Source organism: Pleurodeles waltl, chromosome 6 (assembly GCF_031143425.1).
Source record: "Pleurodeles waltl isolate 20211129_DDA chromosome 6, aPleWal1.hap1.20221129, whole genome shotgun sequence".
Classification (NCBI taxonomy): Eukaryota; Metazoa; Chordata; class Amphibia; order Caudata; family Salamandridae; genus Pleurodeles; species Pleurodeles waltl.
Window position 1 is genome coordinate 281427135 of NC_090445.1, and position 20612 is coordinate 281447746.

The 20612-nt window shown below is 42.2% G+C and overlaps 1 protein-coding gene across 7 annotated transcripts in view; it reads right to left on the reverse strand.

Moving 5' to 3' along the window:
• Positions 1–354: 354 nt before the first annotated feature.
• The window catches only part of TMEM98 (transmembrane protein 98), a 304662-nt gene continuing 284404 nt past the window's right edge, over positions 355–20612 (reverse strand). For all 7 annotated transcript variants that reach the window (XM_069238063.1, XM_069238067.1, XM_069238065.1 and 4 more), the window contains 3 exons: positions 12706–12821; positions 10282–10341; positions 355–3352 (listed from right to left, as the gene is read on the reverse strand). In XM_069238063.1, the coding sequence (XP_069094164.1) occupies positions 3145–3352; positions 10282–10341; positions 12706–12821 (384 nt within the window). In that variant the 3' untranslated portion in view covers positions 355–3144. The remainder of the gene's footprint in view (positions 3353–10281; positions 10342–12705; positions 12822–20612) is intronic.

Below are 20612 nucleotides of genomic sequence, written 5' to 3' on the forward strand. Positions count from 1 at the left end.
AACAGTGATCGATGTTAAAAACTATGTTTTAGGTCAATATAATTCAATAGCTAAGGTACTGAACTGCTGTGCAGAACACACATATATTATTACTATGAAATACAATGGCATTTCATGCCTAGCTATGCTGCAATTTGTATGTTTGGGAAGTTTTTGCTAGTAGAGTGTACCTTTATTACTTTGCCTGCATTCCAGAAATGTTGCTTATGCATTGTTGGAGGAGGCTCCGCTTTCTTATTGAATTTTCAAAACACTTCTCAGAAGGGCATATATTCTGATATCATGAGCACCAATAACACCCAGATAACAATATAACTCCAAGAACTTCAACACCATAAGTCGAATTCATCTATATGGGTTTTAGGAGCATTTAATAATTTAATTAAAACTGTCTGTAGCATTTTTGTATGCATTCTTGAAAATAATCCTTCATAGAGTTATAAAATATATATACAAATAAAATAATTATAATACTACAAGGAAAAGCTTACTTATAGTGCTTAATACATGATAAGGATTCAAAGCTTTGTCAATCAATATCATTATAGAATACTGAAAGAACATCCTGGTGTCTTCAGTACCCATAGTTTACAAATTACAATTTGCCTAGTTAAATCATAAAAACACAAAGCTGCTCAATACCAAATAAAATATTATGTGTAAAAATAATAAAAGATTTGGTGCAGGGATATTCAGTCTCAAAATACAAACCCTCCAAGTCTTGTAGTCTTATATTGAACCCATAAAAATATAATATGCTCAGGTGGTGTAATACCTTAGCTTTTCAAAATCCCAGGGCACATCTTCACATACAAGTAGTTCTCACTAATGTAAAAAGTGTTGTGAGCATGCTGTTTTTCAAAACCAATATATAAGCACAGTCATTTCATAGTACATGGATAAATAAACAAACACTGGTAAGGCCAACTGGCCTGGCCCTGCAAGCTGGTTATATATTTTATTGTAAGCATGGGCAACAAAGAAGAAAGAAAACTTTCTACCTAAAGGTGTCAGCTATTTGCTAGCAAAACCAATTTCAATTGAAAAAATCCCAAATATTTTTCATAGAACAACATGGGTGCTTCCGAGGAAGCAGGTATACTTAGAACTGCTGTAGAGTAAACTTTTTTGTTTTAACGCATATCACAGGAACATATGATTCTCACTGGCGAAAGAGGTACATCTGGCTCTGAATTAGTGTGACATCAGATACCTAAACATTTGCAAAGTAAACCTTTGACCCACAAGCCCTTGCATTGGAAGTTCATTCTTTGTAGGCAGATGTGATTGGCTAAAATGCTGTCACACACAGTGCAAGACTGCCATTGGCTGCAGTGGCCTGCCCCATTGCTCATGATGCATGCCGTGATGGGTCTAATCAAAATGGCAATGAAAGATGAACGGAGAAATAGATGTCCTGCTTCAAATGTATAGGTGTATGTATTTTTTACTAATGCTTGTTATTACATAAAGCTGGCAAAACAGTTAAAGCTGTCAATGGGCCACGCTTAAAGAATAATTCACATCTAGTCTAACACATGACTCTATTGGACCTCTACGTTTCTTCATCACTAAAGAAGCATAAACAACACCCAGAAAATAATGTCTGGAATAAAACTAGATAAAGGTGGAATGCAGGTATAGAAGCTCTGTAAAACTTATGTGAGGAATGGCGAGAAGCCCCTTTACATCATCACAAAACGGTGTTCTGCAATACACTGTGCTTCATTTCTAAGCATATTGAAACTGATGTATGTCACTCCACAGTTAGAGGTAGACCACCATGTCATGATGGGAGTTCACTCATGTTCAGTTTGGATGTGACATGGGGTTACATTATGTCCAAGAAGATGTGCTACCTTAGCTACTCTCATCTTTGCAACTGCAAAATTCAGTATAGAGTGGCAATGAGATGCTAAGAAGCATAGGGAGCTCCACAGGGAAGGGAAGCCTCGTCTGGAGAAAAGCTGGTACTGGTGATCACATACCCGGAAGCATACTGACAAAAGAGTTAGTGCTAGCAAAATGGTGCAGGGAGCACTTTATAGATCTAAACAGGGGCTTTGGAATTTCAAATGCACATCTAATCTGAGAAAAGTGGTAATCCACAGGATATAAGAACTCTAATTTTCCTTGTAATGTTCAAGGCGGGGAACGGTTGGCTGGAAAACAGACTGTCTTAGAGTCCCTCATTCTAAGTCGTTCATGTGGAATAGGAAGCTAATCATAATGTCAATGAAGCTAAATAGTAATTAGGTTACTGCACAGTGACTAGGATGAAACATTGAAAAACACGTAACAAGGTCCCTGCACGTAAATGCAACGTCATTTACAGTTCATTATCCATCCGGAATTATGCCGGATGTTCCTAGTCATTGAATTACCATGTAATAAATCGACTTATAAAGATTTGCAGAAGGGTAAGACTTGTCTGGCAACCTGATTACCCTAAATGTATGACCATGTCCCTTAAAAATGTGGCTAAGCTGGTACCTCGAAAAATAAGAAAAATACCTTCATAATGAGCATATGCATTTGTTAATAAGTGGTGCATGTGAAATATTAAAGTAGGGATAGGTGGTATTGATCTAGTGTTCTGGGTAAAACCTGGAAATAATCTAGTGTACCCTGTAAAACTTGGAGATTGTGACAATTTCTCCACACTTTAGTAAATGTGGCAATGAGCAGAGGTGTGAGTTCTAACAACAAGTATCTGATTCAGCAACACTGACCACACACGGTTAAATTTGATGTGAATTGGCAACAAGAGGTTATCAAGGTAATTGTGTGAAGATTTCCATGTCAAATAAAAATAAAATGCATTAAATTACTCAACGTCCAAAGAAGAGATCATGTCTGCAGTAAAAGTAGAATCTATATGAAAGTGTATTTACAGGTAAAACTTTCCTTCATGCAGTTACCGGCCGTTAGTGAGCCATGTTCACAAAACTCACCATTGTACAATTCTTTCATAAAACATTAAGCAATCTGAGGCTACATAGTGCAATGGCACCCCAAAAACTCTTCCACATTTGCTTTTGTCAGGCAGAAATTCTACACCAAAGCCACATCACGACTGATCCTTCTGAATAAACTGTCCCTCTTTACTGGTCATGTTGAAGTGATGACTGCTTTGCACAATGCTTAGATGGTAGACTGCTCTTGTAGGAAGTTGTCTGCTCCTGGGAGTGTTCTCTCTGGCTCTGAGGCCAGGGCAGCTTCTCGAAGGATCGCCATGTGCTCCTCAGCAGCCGACAGTGATTGGTCGATCCAGTCCATCCCTCCACTCAGGTGGCAGGCATTTCGGGTCACCAGAACCAGGTGACTGACAGACAGCAGCAGGGCTGTGGTCCTGCAAAGAAAGAGTGATCAGAAGACAACGGCCATGAATGAAAACATTTACGCCGTCAAAGTTAGAAAGGTTACTGTTCCTAACTTCTTGGGGGTATGAACAATCATGCATAGTCACGAGGGAGGATAGTTTTAATTGGTCAGTCACAAGTGATTCTACAGCTCAAACAAAACAAATAACATTCACAGGTACACTAAAATACAATAATGTGAACAGATATCCCACTTCAATAAAACTAGACATATTTGAGGCTAGGCAAGGGATCAAAATATTGCTCTTAGGTATTGTCTTTGCAAGGTGTAACTGCTTCAAAGTTCAAGACATTTATGAAACACCACTCAACAGAAGTGAAACAACAGTTTAAAGTGCATTAATTAAAGTAAAGTTACACACCTATGAAGATACCTTCATCCCACAAGGGAGAATATGAGGAAAGTCCCAGCAAACTCCAATAGAGCAAAACCTACTCCTAGATTGTTCATTGTATCGTACTTCTAAGGCTACATGAAACTAACTTTCAACTTAAGCTCCAGTCCCTCCAAAAACCAAAAATAGCTAACTGTACTGAACACACATTAACCTTATGCTAATGTCCTGTAACTTTACACTAACATCTCGATCGTATTCCATAATCTTTAAAAAGTAATTGAGATCATCACCCTATTTAAAAACGTACGCTCAATAAAAGATTAGGGAACACATCCTGGTGCACAGGATAAAGTAACAGGTGTTTTTGTAGACACATGTTTACTCCCCCGTGGGGTTTCTTGACACTACTCACAGATATGGGGCCTTCATCGTAACCCAGCTCAATAGTCCTTATTTCACTGACCCCAGGGGATGAAAATATGGACTGCCCTGCTGGGATTCGAACCTGCGATTTTGATTGAGCCTATTAGTCGCCCAAGTCATTAGGCTCAACTACCAGGTGGGGATACCGAGCCTCAACCTGATAAAGGATTATGTGATAGGGTTTCGTGAACCAATTCAGTTAGTACACTTAGTACACCCTTAAGATTTCGGACTGTTTCATTAATATAGATCTTTATTCCAATTCAACTTTTTGTTAGAGCATTGTAAAATCAGTGATGCTTTCAGGTTCTGCTCAACCATGTACAAGACTATTTAGGTATTTCTTTCAATATATTACTAGAAATATGAGAGATCCAGCTATGTTCAGGAGTAACCTGCACTATTGTATTCAGTGCTTACCTCTAAGAACATATAATTTCAGAACCTATTTATAATACTCAATTTATAACTATGGGCCCCTTCCTCATACTGGGATCTCCCACATTTGATGTTATCCTTGTTAATGATAACTTGCATTCTCTCATCTTCATTGTATCTTCTTATTGCCTGTGACAGTCCATTGCCCAAGTGGCAACTTCCGCACTATATTTGGTTCATAAACAAATAATGAATGTAAGGCAATCATGTAAGCACAGGGCCTACTCAGAACTTAGTAAATTCTTGCGGCACTCTTCATAAATTGAATTTGCTCAGTCTCACCCAGAAAAGAACCAGCCTGGTAGGTGCTATGTGGAGGATAAATAAAACACTCAAGTCATTTCTCAGTGGTGATAATGGGGCAGACCGTGCCATAGCATAGACCTGTTTTAGGAATGAATTTTGTGGCAGAGCAAAGTTTTTCATATGTATAAACGCCACAGCTCTGCATCAGATACAGCACCCAATTCAATACTAGCTTAGAAGGCACCATCAGCTTGCAATCATATATTGGGGAGATGTGTTCATATTCAGTAGCATGAGACTGCCCATGGAAATCTGAACAGTAAAGGTTCTTATTAAACCTTAATCCAAGATACGCAAAATTATGATCTACCGCCAACGTTAACTCATTAATCAAAAATATATTTTTGAACATACCTCCTACATCAACAACATAACCTTGCATTTGGTCTCCTTTGGTTTTAGCTTTTTTCCTTCTGGTACCAAAGCACTCTGCAGCAATCCTTCTCTAAGGGTTCGCAACTTCATTTGGAACTCCATTTCACTGACGTTCAATGTGTACAACAATTCTGAGTAAGAGGCTGCTGTAAGAATTTCATATATCCATTGCTAAAATATGGAACATGAAACTTGCCACCATTTATGTGTAATCCATTATTTGGGTACCATATGTGCACTGGCTAGACTGTAACAAATCTGACCAGTGCCTTGCCACCTGAGATCGCTTCATAGTTTGCAGGATAAACCTCTTCAGATTTTACTCCACTTTATCCCATTTTGTATTTCAGACATCTGCTAGCACTGGCCATATCTATGCCATACGTCACCTTGTGCATTTGAGCACCTCCAGGATATTGACTTTATATTCTATGTGCCATCTTAACAGTAGGTCAGTGCATACTGTGCAATGTTTTACACTGTGGCATGGCCAGTGTGGCTTCTCTGATACCCTCTATTATGTGGCTCTAACCCTCCCATTTGGTTTGTACCTCCTAAAAGAGATGGTTGGAGAGCACATATTCAACTAAGATCCTCTGTAAGTATAGAAATAAGGCCCCTAAGATTCACTCTTGTCAAGGGGTCACACTACTGGTGAATGTTTACTGTCTCATATCCACAATGAGGTCGCAGTGTCAATTAACATCGCCAAGAAAATGTGTCTGTCAGATTAATCCAATTATTGGTTCAGCTCTTCCAATGAAAGAGAGTCTACTCCTTACAAAGGATATAGTTATACCACATCTGTATTTCTAAGAGAATATATGTATTTGTATGTAGCATGATTCAACACTTTATGTCAGTACGAGCATAAACTGAAAAGATATTTAAAATGCCTGACATTTTTAACATGTTTTGGCATCCTGAATATGGGAGCAGCAGTGTTCCAGATAAAGAACTAGATCAATTGCCTATATCCACCACCAAATCACTATTATGCAAAAGGTATAATTTAGCAAGTTAGCTAGAACCATTTTAATAATTTGTGTTTGCTCCTGGATCACTAGTTGTAGTTTCAGTGTCAGCTCTAGAAATATCCTCGGTGATACCAGATGCAGGCTGTCCTGTGTCATATTTTCTAGGACACTGTTCAAGGTGTTGGCAGGTACTCCTTGCTTCTTCGTTTTCCAAAACTGATTTTGTACTCACAACTGAAAAAAAGGATTGATAAAGAGCATTTAATCCCTGAATGGGCTTGTTTGGTCGATTCCTCGTCGGTGAAATGTTACTGATTTATAACAGCTTTAGACTCTGCAGCTAGTGCTCCAATGCTAGATTATTATAAATGACTCCCTGAGGCTAAATTTAAGTATCGCTGGAGGCAAAGATTCTTCACTTTTGGTACTGAAATGTTTCTCAGACGCATGCACGGTGGAATTCGAGATACCACACACTTTAGTTATAGCCTTGGGATCCGTCATCATCTACCCATTGTGAGATCTATGAAATGTGATCTGCCCAGGTCAATTTACTGCCTCAACTGTGTGGACAATCATTTCCATGTTTTCCTTTTTCGTGTAATACTTATGTTATAGACAGGACGTGATTTTTTTCTGTAGACCACTGAGGTATTTATTCTAATGACATTTATATCCTAAATCAGCTAACATAGGGCTACTGAGGTGTGCGTCTAAAGAAATTTGATTTGAAGGTCTTTGATGTTTCTCTCTATAGTTGTTTATTCCTCTTTGCATTTCGCATTTCTTCTGACCCAATAGTTTCTTCCAATTTAAGGTTTTAAGAACACCAAAGGCTGCCTAGGAATTCAACTGTATTCTTGTTAATGATTGAATATTGTTCAGTGTTTCTCACAGCTACCTTTTCAATAAATAATTTCAGGAGGCTTTTTTTCAAGCTAATTTTGGTTGGTACTCAGTTCAAGATTTTTTGCATAACACAGAGGGCTCTGATATTCCCAACTTAACTATGTTATGGGAGGGTACTGAAATTAGTATGGAAATAGAAATGCCAGGGTAATGAATCTTTGTAAACACGTTATTGAACACATGGATGGTTACATAAAGAATATTTTATGCCCTACGACTGCCATAGGCTAGTGTGCCCAGATCAATATAGCAATGATTCATTTATGTGTTTTTGTAAATAAAATACAAATGTACCAAGTTCTCATTCTCCCTAATTTCATAGTCATCCTTCCCATTTCAGTCATTAGTCCTTTTGAATATAAAGGTTGGACCCAATGTGTGTCTGTAATGAACCAGTGACCATTTCCTGTGCCACATTGTGCATTTTCAGTCCCCTCAGACCTGGCTAACATTCTGTTATTTGCCATCTCCACCTTGAGAATGCAGGCACTGCTCTAGACCATCTAACCATTAGAACTCTTCATCACTAAATTGAATGCAACTAAACTGATATTCCACAAACATTACATTTGCATTTTTACTGTTCCTCCATCTTGCTACCCAGCCCTCTTCAGTTATTGAGCCTATGTCCGTTCTAAATATGTCTCCTTCCATGGTGCCATATTGGGTCATTTGGTCATGAAGTACTGCAACATTATTTTTAAGTGGTTGTGTCTCTGTCCTGGTTAAGCCTAAGTTTGCATGGTATAGCAACACAAAGGATGATGGACGGAGTGCTGAAACTTTTCAGACATTCACCCGCAGTCACAGGTCTGGGTTTAATCCATCGTTCTTGTGCTCACCTTGCCCTCCCAGTTTGGACCCAGCCATATGCAAATCAATCTTGACCCTGTTCCCTATGGGAACAGTCCAGCCGAACTTCCAAGCCAGGTCCTCTCTGGACCGGAAACAAGCATCCTGGGACCGTTTTTGGGGTATCACCCCTCATCAGCCAGGCTAGCTTGTATCCAGTGGCACACTGAGTACAGGACTCACGTCTGGGCATACCCTTCCTAAGTTTGCATGGTGTCAGTGAAAAAAAAGCAAAGCTTTTACTGTTCACGTTTTTAGGAAACCTCCAACTCCAGAAGTTAAACATGTCTGTTGTCAAGACTGGTTTCCACGACAGCTGACCCATTTTATTATGCTGAAAACTCTCAAGTTTCATCTATCACAAAAAGTACACAATGTCTTTATGAAACTACAGACATTCTCCAATTTCAAGGTGTTGTTCAATATAGGACAGCGGATATCAGACCTGGTATGCAATAGTTATTAGTGACCTATTAGAACTGCCAGTAGTTGTTCTCCTATCACAACATTCCCAGCTTCATCAGGTAAAGGATCAGATTCAGTTAGCGAATGACAGCCTGGCCTTGTCCCTGCTGTCTCCGTTCACAGTACATAGCAAACGTGCACTGGTTCCAACTGCAGCTACTATGTGAAGGGGGTTCCTGTAGTAAATGCTTTCAATGTTGACAGCCTAAAGAACACAGCAAAACCATTCCTGCCTAGATAATATACTAAGGCAGCTGACATCCGGCTTAACTAACCAAACCCCTCGTGGAATGGTGACACCATCCCTAAACACCGTGCCCCCTTCATACAGAGTCTACTACATTGTTAATAATGTCAACTTATTTAATACTCTCTGAGACTGATGATGAAATTGTGAACCCCACCAGTGAACTTTTCAATGACGCCCTCCTGTTTGTATCAATCTCTCCAAACCATTTTAATATCTTGCAATGTGACATGAACTGTCACATTTCCTAATAGTACATTCATTGCTGCATTTGTTTTGTGTTGGTCTGTTCTGAAAACAAAACTTTCATAATGCCTTTACCATGAGCGACCGAATTTCTTATCACATGACTCGCTGCAGCCCAATGCTCAACAATATACCATTCAAAAACATTATCGGCTTTCTGTGCTATGGAAAAAGCAGTCAAAGGTCTTGCAACACAACTGAACTGAATCAATGTTTCCCACTAATCCTGCTAAGATTCCCGAGCCCTGCAATCATGTGACATGATGTTACACTGTCTAGAAACTGGCGTTTCCTTCATGCTGAACTTGTGACTGCCACTGTCATAGCCATTAGGAGATTGGTAAGGAAATCAAACCAATATTACACTATAATACACATAGAAATATAGATGGGTAACCGAATAGAGAGGGTGTTATTCGCAGAAGGGTATAGAACCGAGTTCAAAGCATTTGTTCCGGAACTAAGGGGCTGATTTAAATTAAGGCAGATGGAGTACTGGACGTTGCCACAATGGAGTACTTCACTTCTTCCATGGCGAAAGCACTTCGCCTCCTTGAATTTAGAGATGTCCACTACCTCTACAGATGCCTCTTGCATTTCAAGGAACTGTACCTCAATATTACTAACTTTTTTTAAATATAATTTCAAAAAGAAAATCCCAAAGCTGGATTTTTTGGGAAAATAGAAAAATCTACGACACCTCGCAATAGGGGCACTATCCCATGGCCACAAAGTCATTTAAAAGTTTTCACTGCCCCTTGCTGCCACATTTTTCATGGTGGTGAAGGGCAGTGAAAAGTAGCCATATGTCTGCCCACTGTAAATGCAGAGGCCATAGGAGGTGTGTGTATGCGGTGGAAACGGGGTACCATTTCCGCCAACTTTTAAATCAGGCCCTAAGGTTCAATTTCCCACACTGTAATGGCTCCCTGAGCGAGGCACAGGCTTACGAGAAACAATGAATGACATGGTATGGCAAGTATAATGAGACTACTATATGCATCATAAGTCAGGGGAGTAGTTCAATAATAATAATTAGAATGACAACTGCTGGGAAAATTTATCCACTCATGTAATTCTACCAGTGTTTGTTGAAAACTAAATGGGGGCATTACACTAGTAAGACATCTATCACTAGAAGAGGGTAACATCAACAACTGCGCAGCCCAATGCATGGATTTTGGGGTAGCGACATCCATAATACACATACAACTCCCAAAACGTTTACTGGCAAAAAGAAGATTTTAATAGCAGTAATCTGGGAGGACAGCTTATGTGAACAATACAAGGACAATAAATACTCAAAATATATAACCAATTACCTAGCATCCAAAAGCTTGGGGTCCAGAGGCGGGTACATTGACCTTACCACATCATCAACCCTGGAATAAAAGAAGAACACAGTTATTTTCAGCAATACCTTCACATGTGCCACTGAAATAAACCACTGCTTGGAGGATAATTGGGCCAGCCAATAAGCTATGCATGCCATTTCTTCCATCAATCCAGTAATGAATATTGTCACACAATAAGCACATAAAACTAAAGAAAACCAGTCAAATCTAGCTAAGAGGTGAGACACAACATCCATTTTGTAGTATGCTTAAGCTCAATCAAAATCAATGGCTCAGGGCTTGTGTACACCGACCTTGCTCTAAGTCTCCTGCAACAGGCAACAACAGCACAATATCCTAGAACAAAGACGGGGTCATACACAAAGAGCCCCACCACTACATAGACATGATTACCCGTCTCTACCCTCGCACTACTGTGTACAGGGCTCGGTACACCTATGCCTGATATTGTTACTGGCAAACGCAGCCCTGAACCCATGGGAGCACATTGAGGAACAAGAACTTTTAAGAACGAGGCACAAATGTATTGTTCATTTCCTTTGTAGTACGCATAGTATATAGGTGCATATATAAACCCAATGCAAGCTTATTGTTAACAAGGTATTAATGTACCTGGCAACATTAATCGACTTTAATAGTTTGAACAGTAAAATAAAATTAAGAGTAAAACAGCATAACAAAAGCAAATGAAAGGAGTGGTCTAGGCGATGCAAATGAAGCATACCGTTCACTGAGAGAAGCCCAGGTGCTGGTAACTGTGTCAGTCGTTTGTGATGATGTGCGTATTGCCCAACAAATGACTTATCAATAATCCAATTATCTAGTGCAGGTGATGGTTTTGTTTTAGACCTCCTATGCATCTCGTTTGTATGAGACACATTGGGTGCAAGTCTGAGAAACTTCTGTTGTTGCTGGTCTGTGCTGCTACACCTGGGCTGGGGTCACTAGTCGTCACAACAGTAGCTTTTGATGGCAGGCTGGGGTCTTGCTTCATTGTCAGCATCTGAGATTACTCTGGAAGACTGGGCCATGATCACACCCCTTGTTGTGGTCATTAGCCGATTCTGCATAACATTTCCACTGGCTAACCAAGGTAAAATGACGATTACACTGACTGATCAGTTGACCCACTGCCAAAAAATACTGCTCAGGTAGGCCAGTGATAATGACGGCACAGGAACATTTCACTATCAGGTGAAAATTGCGACTGATACAGTGGATGGAATCCGTGCATGGAATATGGCCCTTTATTTCTTCATGTATATTTCAGCATTACCTCTGCACCAATAATTTTTCCAACAATAGTAGAAGAGTACAAATGCAGCCTTACTAACTCCTATACTTGGGAGTGGGGTGTGAATTTAGCCAAAATCGACCTATAATCCACGTTTTATACTCTTTCCACCTCGTCATATAGAATGGTGACCTAGAGGTCCAACATTAACTTATTTATTTGACAAGATCAACAAGAGGAAGCTTCCTTAAAGATGTGTGCGTCTTCTTTATTACTCGTCTTTCTGTAACCACTTGGAAACACATAAATACTATCTGTTCTCTTCAAATCTTTTAAACTGGAATTAAATGAGCCTTCCATTATCTTTGTTAAATGCTATCTAAAATTACTATCTACCACATTGTGCATATTCAGTCCCCACAGACCTGGTGATCACTCTGACCTGTCATTTCCACCTTGACAATACACAGAGCACTGCATGAGAGCTTTGAAGCTATCCTAATACACGAGTCGCTGAGGAACAAGTAGGATGAATGTTTTAACTTTCGTTCGTGCCAAGAACTTTCACCACAAAAGAAATTCTGCAAAGTTTTTGTGGCAGCCAAACTATCTAGGCACAATGTACCTAAAATGAATCAATTTTGAGCTGTGATCAGCTCGCCTCCGCATCCCAACTCTAGATGACCACCCCACGTAAACCTCTGACCTTCAAAATAAATCTACTCCCCTACTCTAGGCCCAGGCCTCCGACAGTACATGACTCCACTGTGGGCTCCATGAAGAGTATTTGAGTTTCTATCATGTCTATTTAGTCACAAATGTCCCCAACTGTTAAGCCCTAGTTGATGAGGACTAAGTAGGGTGTAGTTATCAATGATGCAGCATGTGAAGGGGCACTACTGCCCATAGGATCAAGGGCAGCACTGAACGCCTAATTATTGCCGTATTTTATAATCTTACCAGCAGCCAGTAGTGCAGTTTCCTTCCTTGCATGAGAGCCCAAGGCGCCCTGTCTGCACCTCTGTGAACAAGATGGGTTGTGCTTTCTATTTGCTTTTAATTTGTGTTGAGAACCTGCCCAAAGTTCTTGGCAATTTCTGACAAGGCCAACTGTGCCTTACTAGATTGTAAAGAAACGTTAAATGAGCACCTCTTACCTTGGACTGATTCTTTTAGCGACAACAATAATGTCACTCAGGCTAGCCGGTGACTTTATTTTAGCACCAGATCCCATAGTCATTGCAACGAGCTTCTCAGTCAAAGTGTGACAAATCTGTGAAGAAACGAGCACATTTTTAATCATTAAATGACAGGACCAGAGGTGTCATTCATGTTGCTGCTTACAATCTTATCATGTTTGCAAACTCATACTGCTCGGTGAGTGAGCGACTTTAAAGACTATGGCAAAATAACCTCCAGGAATACTGCAAGTGTTCACTAGACATAATGAAATAAACTGAACCACAGATTAAGACAGAAATAAAAAAGTGTGCGAGAGAAAAAACTGTGGATATGACAGAGGAAAGGTGAACTAGAGCATGACACAGGATACAGAAAGAAAGAAATCACGAGAGAATATAAGGCACAGAAACAAATGCAGGTGCAATTTTGTGGGGCACCACAAATTGTGTTGTATTACAACGTTTACAAGTATTACTCCGATGGCCTCTTTATTTGTGACTTTGGTATTTTCGTTTTAACTATTTTTGTAATATTTGGAAGGTGAAATGAAAAGCACAACGTGTGTGTTCACTCAGATTTGGTGAAGGAGTATGCATGCACCTTATCAGGATTTTTTCATATGCCTACAATATTGCGATTCTGTTTCATGCAGATATCGCAAAGTGTATTTTGTATCATTGCATTGGTGCTATATGTGTTGGAAAACAAACGATGTGTGTAAACAATCTTAAATGTATGATTTATTCGATACTATGGCATGAACAGGCATTGTTTCCTGTTATAGCAAGCACTTCTCTCCATCTATGGTCAGTGAGGTGTCTTTATTAAACTACTGTCTAGGAAATACGCATTTTTATTTTCAAATTGTCATATTTGTCACTCTGGTCAGGAATGTGCCTATGGGCGTGCCCCCAGGGTCGACTTTAGGTCTGACAGCGCCTGGTGAGACAATCTTTTTGGACCCTCCCATGCCTCATGGCCACCCCCACGGATTCTATCACTCCCACCCAGCAAAAAGTGCCCCTTATCTCTACAAAGTCTCTCACGTACATTTCATTTGTTTTAAAGCGCTGGTAAAAGCTGGCATTACTAATCCACTCAGCTTTCCACATAAAATGCAGATCTGTTCCTTGCAGCAGGCATTTTAACCCTCTGCTCTACTTATGGCTGGCGAAAATTGTCACTAGACAAAAGATCTCTCTCCCTAGCAGGCACATTAATTACAAGAGTTACCTTGACATTTTTAGTCCTGCTTGAAAGCTGGACGCACAAGGAACTCTGCATCATGTGATTTTACGTTGCAATTCAGTGGCTCCCAACCTATGGTCTGGGGACCGCTGGGGATCCGTGAAACCTCCTCAGGGGGTCCGTGACTGCTTAGAAAATGTATTAATATTAACATATTAGGTCCCAGGCTTTCAGTAATGACTCGTTGCGGGGGTCTCCAGATTCCAATAATGAATCCGTGGAGGTCCCCGGGCTCCAGTACTGATAAAGTAGGGCGTCCACAGAAGTCAAAAGTTATTTCTACACACATCACCCTGCTACTCCCCCAGAGGTCAGAGCCCACCTCCAGTTCAGCCTGCACCAGTTGCATCTCCCTAAAGCCAGCCCTGGGTGTCTCCTCCACAGTGTAACAGCATATACACATGGGAATTAAGAGTAAAGGATATATTTGTTCTATCAATGTCATGTGAATTTATACTGAATGTTTTCGTGGCAGTCTTCTGCTGTATAAATCATAATTTGACTTTCCTAACTCCACAATATAACAAAGTCATATATGATGTGTGTGAATAGCATTCAATAAAAATATTAGTGGCAAAGTTAAAATCCTGCTGTGAGAAATCCAGATCATGGGTCCAAGGGCAATCGAAGTTACAGGGGTTTCCTGGTGTACTGGGGATCCTGTACTGTGGATCATTACAGTATCGTCTTCTAGAAAGCTCCAATTCATCCTCATCAGTCCTCTTACTGGTGAAATCCTTTGGAACTCTTTATGGGGTTGAAACGTGTTAGCACTAACTTGGAGGTATAAAGAGGAAAATTTTGTGGATTACACTAATACTCTCCAGAATACCACCAATTCTATCCAAAAGGATCATTAACTATTTCCCTGGTTCTTTATGAAACAGACGGAAGACAGGAGACTGACTTTTCTATAATTGAAATATGTTTTTTTATCCAACCACATATTAGCAACACTCCACATTAGGTTTCACAAATGGGTAGTGGACACTTTATGCATTACATGCAACACTAATGTTAACTTGCAGATTTAGTCGAAGCAAGTGCCACTACCTTTGGAAACAGTCTAACAAGAGTCCGAGAAGTACCAGACCGGAGTATCCTCCCATTCCAGACATGGGTTTATGCATGGTGTAGGTCTGCTCTTCTTCCCTGTGCATGGATTTAGAAAAGGAGGTGGTGCTTTCTAGAACGTAGGAGACCCTACCCAAACCAGAGATGCCACATCGTCCTTCCACTCTTCACTGGCACTTCGAGGGAGCGGTCTACTGCCTCTCAAACATCCCTGGCAAGCATTATGGGAAGAATACAAATTTCACCTTGAAGGAACATTACACAACACTTGCATGTGAACCAAGCTGATCCTAGGCAGGTCTAGTTTCTTCCCTCCAAGCTTATCAGAACCCCAAGTGGTGACTGGAGGCAGAGGTCTGCCTGTCTCCCCCACCTCTTTGTCCCATGTGGGAAAGTATTGCTAGTGTTGGACAGGGAGATGCAACTCATTAGTTTATGAAGATTTCATACACTCATTCCTCTGCCAGGAGAATGACAATAGCCAAGGATGGAGCAGTTGTTCAAGAGGGAGTTGTGGAAATTTCAATTGGCCTGCAAAGTTATTATTTTGTCCAGCAGAGCATTACGTTCCATTGGTGCTCGCTCAGAATGTTAAATGCCCAGTTTTATAAATGTCTATATGTACACATGCAGAGTATAACTGACTCTGGATATGCATTCATGACATTTTAGGCACACTAACCCCAAAGTACAAAAAACACAGTTTAAATACTACCTATTTTAAACTTCAGCCACGACGCAAGATTACATTTTGATTGGCTTTCCAAAAGAGTTACACGGTCTCAGAAGGCCACAGCTAGTATAATCCGAGTCTCACCTGCCACAGTGCTATCTGTACGCATATGTCAAGCTGAGTCAGACAACAGTCTTCCTCGCTCATCCTTCACGGGTGTGCGTAAGTGTGAGACCACATGTTTATGCATAACCTGCACAGAGGCTATTACCCCAGCTGTGCAGCACCATATTTTAACAGGCAGACCCTGGAGATTACAATTCAAAGCCATTTTAAACATATGTTTGCAGTGGGTGAAACACTTACTCAAGCTCAGTCCCACAAATCAGAGATCTAAAAACAAATAAACAACGTATTTTGATTGGTCAGAATGACCAGGGATTCCCTTCAAGCATTAGCCACTTAAAAGGAGCCACTTAAAAGGAGTAACCCAAAACGGGACATGGTGAATCCATAGTGGCTGTCGTATGAAGACATCTGTGGGCAAACACACCGAGTAATATATTAACTAATTCCTAGGCAACTCACGGAACACCCACTGGAGCCAGGCTTGCAGGAGGGCCTGGGCTACGTGTTGGCTCAGAGGAGGCAATTTCCTTCAGAGTTCAGGGGCGGAACCGGAAAGGCCAATATAGCTTTACGGTAGCTTTCATACCACAAAACATGTAAGCAGGAAAACAAATTGTATGACTTTGGTGTAAATCTGGGAGTGGAAAGCCTGAAAATGTTATCAGGAAATAGTAGGTCACACCATTAATGACTTACTGGTTTAAACTCCGAGCTTGACATCCATCTTTACCAACACTACGTAGAGAATTTGTCTTGATCTGTCTACAGAGAGATATTTCCATGCCTAGACACGGAAGTGTTCCTGCCTGCCAGTGATGACTGGAAAGAAGTGACTCCTGCTTTCCCTATACTTCTGGTTTTATCATATGGCTCCAGAACTGGAGGCTCCAGACTCTTGCCATTCCACAGGACTAAAAGTAGTGACTGCCCTGCCAGTGCATTCTGCTTTGCCCTGAGGACGCTGTAGCCTAATTGGAGGAATTTCACGAGACCATGTGGGATTGTACATTTTTTGCTGAACTCAAAGATGAACTTTGAGGGCCTTGCCGTCCCTGCAAGAAGAAGTGGACTGGCGGTAGATAAGCCAAACAGTTGGTGACAGTTTTCATTTTTATCTTTTTGCCTTGCCTGGTTCAGACCTTCTGATTTCTTAGTATCATAATTGTTTTGCTGTGTGGCTAGATGCTCCTTCAGCTTGGAGACATTTGGGCTAAGCCAACAACAGCGAGTCTGGATTCCCTTCCAGAAACCAACTTTCTTTATGTGTTAGATTCTTTTGGCTTTGTGGAAGCTCAGTCACAGCTCACATCAAGAGAGTACCCTGTCTTTCCCATAGCCAAACACTTGAATTCCCTTCATAAAGTACTACACGTTTGTACACTAATTGTAAGACTTTTGTTTCCACTTCCTGTGAGTTCATCAGACTCAAAGGCTGTTCAATTTTGCTTACAATGAAGATAGCTGGGTAAACTAATGTCACATCATACAACGTCATCAGCATCTATCAAAGCCAGTACAATAGGGGTGATACCAGAACTTCATTGTCCAACTATCAACTGACAAATACTGTGTCATAAATATTGTTTACTGTTATACATGGCATCTTTTGGCCTGGTTTCCCCTGACTTTTTGCTTTCTGACCACCTGTTGTGACTTTGTGCTGAACTGTGTTTTTGGTGGCTTTATGACTCTGCACACTTTACCACTGCTATCCAGTGCTAAAGTGCATGTGCTCTGTGTCTAAAACAAGGTAACATTGGCTTCTCTATGATTGACACATTTTATTTAGTGCAAGTCCCCAGTAAAGTGCACTGTGTGCGCCCAGGGCCTGTAAGTTGAATGCTACTAGTGGGTCTGCAGCACTGGTTGTGCCACCCACTGCAGTAGCCTTCCAAAAATGCCCAGGCCTGCCACTGCAGAGCCTGTGTGTGCAGTTTAAACTGCTATCTCGACCTGGCAACTGTACCCACTTGCAGGCCCAAACCGTCCTATTAATTACATGTAAAACATACCCAGGTAGGTCCTGCTTAGCCCCAAGGGCAGGCTGCAGTGTATTTAAAAAGTTGAACATGTACTTTTAAGTTTAACATGTCCAGGTAAGTGAAAAACACTTAAGTTAGTTTTTCGCTATTGCAAGAACTATCTCTCCCATAGTCTAGTATGGGGATTGACTTATAACAACTTTTAAGTGTAAATTCTAACTGGGAAAAGATAGAAAAATGGAGCTTGACGTCTCTGGACTCATAATTTAAAAACATCTTTTGGTGAAGGTGGTTTTTAAATTACAGATCTGAAAATACCACTTTTAAAAAGTTGGTATTTTTTTTACTTTAACCATTATGGGGGTCATTACAACATTGGTGGTAAAAGCCGCTTACCGCGGTGCAGAAGACCGCCAACACACCGCCGCGGCCGTGGAATCCCGCCACAGCTATTATGACCCACAGTTCAGAATCTGCCGAAATTCAGTCACCCACACAACTCCGCCACACCAAAGGTCAGTGCCAAACTGGCGAAAACAAAACCTCCACTGTCACGCCTACAGAAACACACCCATGCTATTACGACCCACGAATCCACGCGGCGGTCTTACAACCGCGGTATTCCATTGGAGGTACACACCGCCGCGCTCAAAATACACACACATCTCCAAAACACCGCCACATTGGACAATTCAAAATACACACACCTGATACACATACACACACCACTCCCACACACCCAATACAATATAAAACACACACCCACAAACCCCTACGACCAAAATATCTGAAAGAAGGCCAGAGAGAGACAACAGCAATAGACAACCCCACCACACAGAGGCACACAACACCATCACCCATACAACTTCCACGCTCAAAACACCCCACACCACCACACATCACCACACTCATCAACACATACACCACCCCACACATCACCTACACCACCCCATGTCACGCCAAAGACACCCCAGGTTTTCCGAGGAGGAGCTCAGGGTCATGGTGGAGGAAATCCTACAGGTAGAGCCACAGCTATTTGGAGCACAGGTGCAGCACACCTCCATAGCCAGGAAGATGGAACTATGGTGAAGAATCGTCGACAGGGTCAACGCTGTTGGACAGCATCCAAGAAATCGTGAGGACATCCGGAAGAGGTGGAACGACCTACGGGGGAAGGTGCGTTCCGTGATATCCAGGCACAACATCGCGATTCAGCGGACTGGCGGCGGACCCTCACCTCCTCCCCCACAACTAACAACATGGGAGGAGCAGGTCTTGACCATCATGCATCCTGAGGGCCTCGGAGGAGTCGGTGGAGGATGGGACACTGGTAAGTCAAATCTTAACTATCATATCCCCCACTCTACCTGCATGCTATCTCACACCCCCACCCTCACCCCCTCCCCTATCACGCCAAATCCTCACTAATGTACTCAATACACAAACCACACATCCCAACACCAAGCCCTGCATGCAACACCAAAGCATGGTCACCCCTCACTAAAGCATGCCCACAGCACATACCCTTAACACCCCCCCAACCATCATCACACAAGCCCCCACACTGGTATGCTAGCACTGGGGTACATGCACACCCACCCATTGCACACAATGACACACACACATGCAATAATCATGCTTTTATACCCCTGCAGGACCACTACCAAACGTCACCAGACAGGAGGGTCCAGACATCTCTACCCCACCCACAGAAGAGGCCCACAGTGATGACAGCAGCTCTGGCCAACTGGATCCAGATGACCAGCCCGGACCATCGTGGGCCTCGGGACAGTCGGTTCCCCTTGCACAGGCACAGCCCAACACTGACCTTCCACACTCTGGTATCACCAGCACAGCACCCACCCAGCGGGCCCATACCTCCGTACCCAGGACACGTCAATCAGCGGTGTGTCCACCACTACAGGGAACCCAGGGCAACCCACCACTCCAACAACAACAGGGACCTGGGGGCAGTGGTAGTGGGCACACGGTCCAGGGGACGGAGGCACAGGAACACAGGGGAACTGGGAGGGCTGCTGTGCGACAGTGGGGGACAGGCCAAGGAAACCCACTCTCCACGAGGCCCACTCCTCCATCATGGGAGCCTACCACCACTCCCAGGAGACGATGGCGACGGTCCTGGCCAAGCTTCAGGAGACCCAGCGCCTGCAGGACGAACAGTATTTGGGGTTCAGGGAGGAGCTTAGAACCATCAGCTCCGCCCTGGGCACCATCGTAAGGGTGCTGAAGGACATACAAAAGACCATGAGGGACACCGTGGCACTCCAAGGGGCCCCTGACACTAGCATGGACGATGAACTGCCCACCACCTCCGCCGGCGCTAGTGGACAGGACGCCCCACCACAGGACTACAACACCAGCACCCCACCCCCTGCAGACGGAGAACCACCCCGCAAGCGGTCCCTGAGATCCAGGAACAGGACAGAGCAAGATGGCAAGACACCCGCCAGGAAATGAGACCACCCTGATTGTCCTCCCACTGTCCCACTTTGTTGCCCTGTCCTGATCTGAACTGCCCCAGCTCCACTTCCTATGCCCATATGGGCAATGCACCTGTGTGACTAATAGACTGGACTCTGCCATGGACATTCCTCCACCATCACCCATCACCATTTTGCCACCCCCTCCAATAATTAGCTCTTCAATAAACACCCTTGAACCACAAAACAATCTGGAGTCAGTCTGTGATTATGAAAATGTGTATTAACTATGACAATGGCAAAATCCGTTCAAAAATGTAATGTCAACATACCTA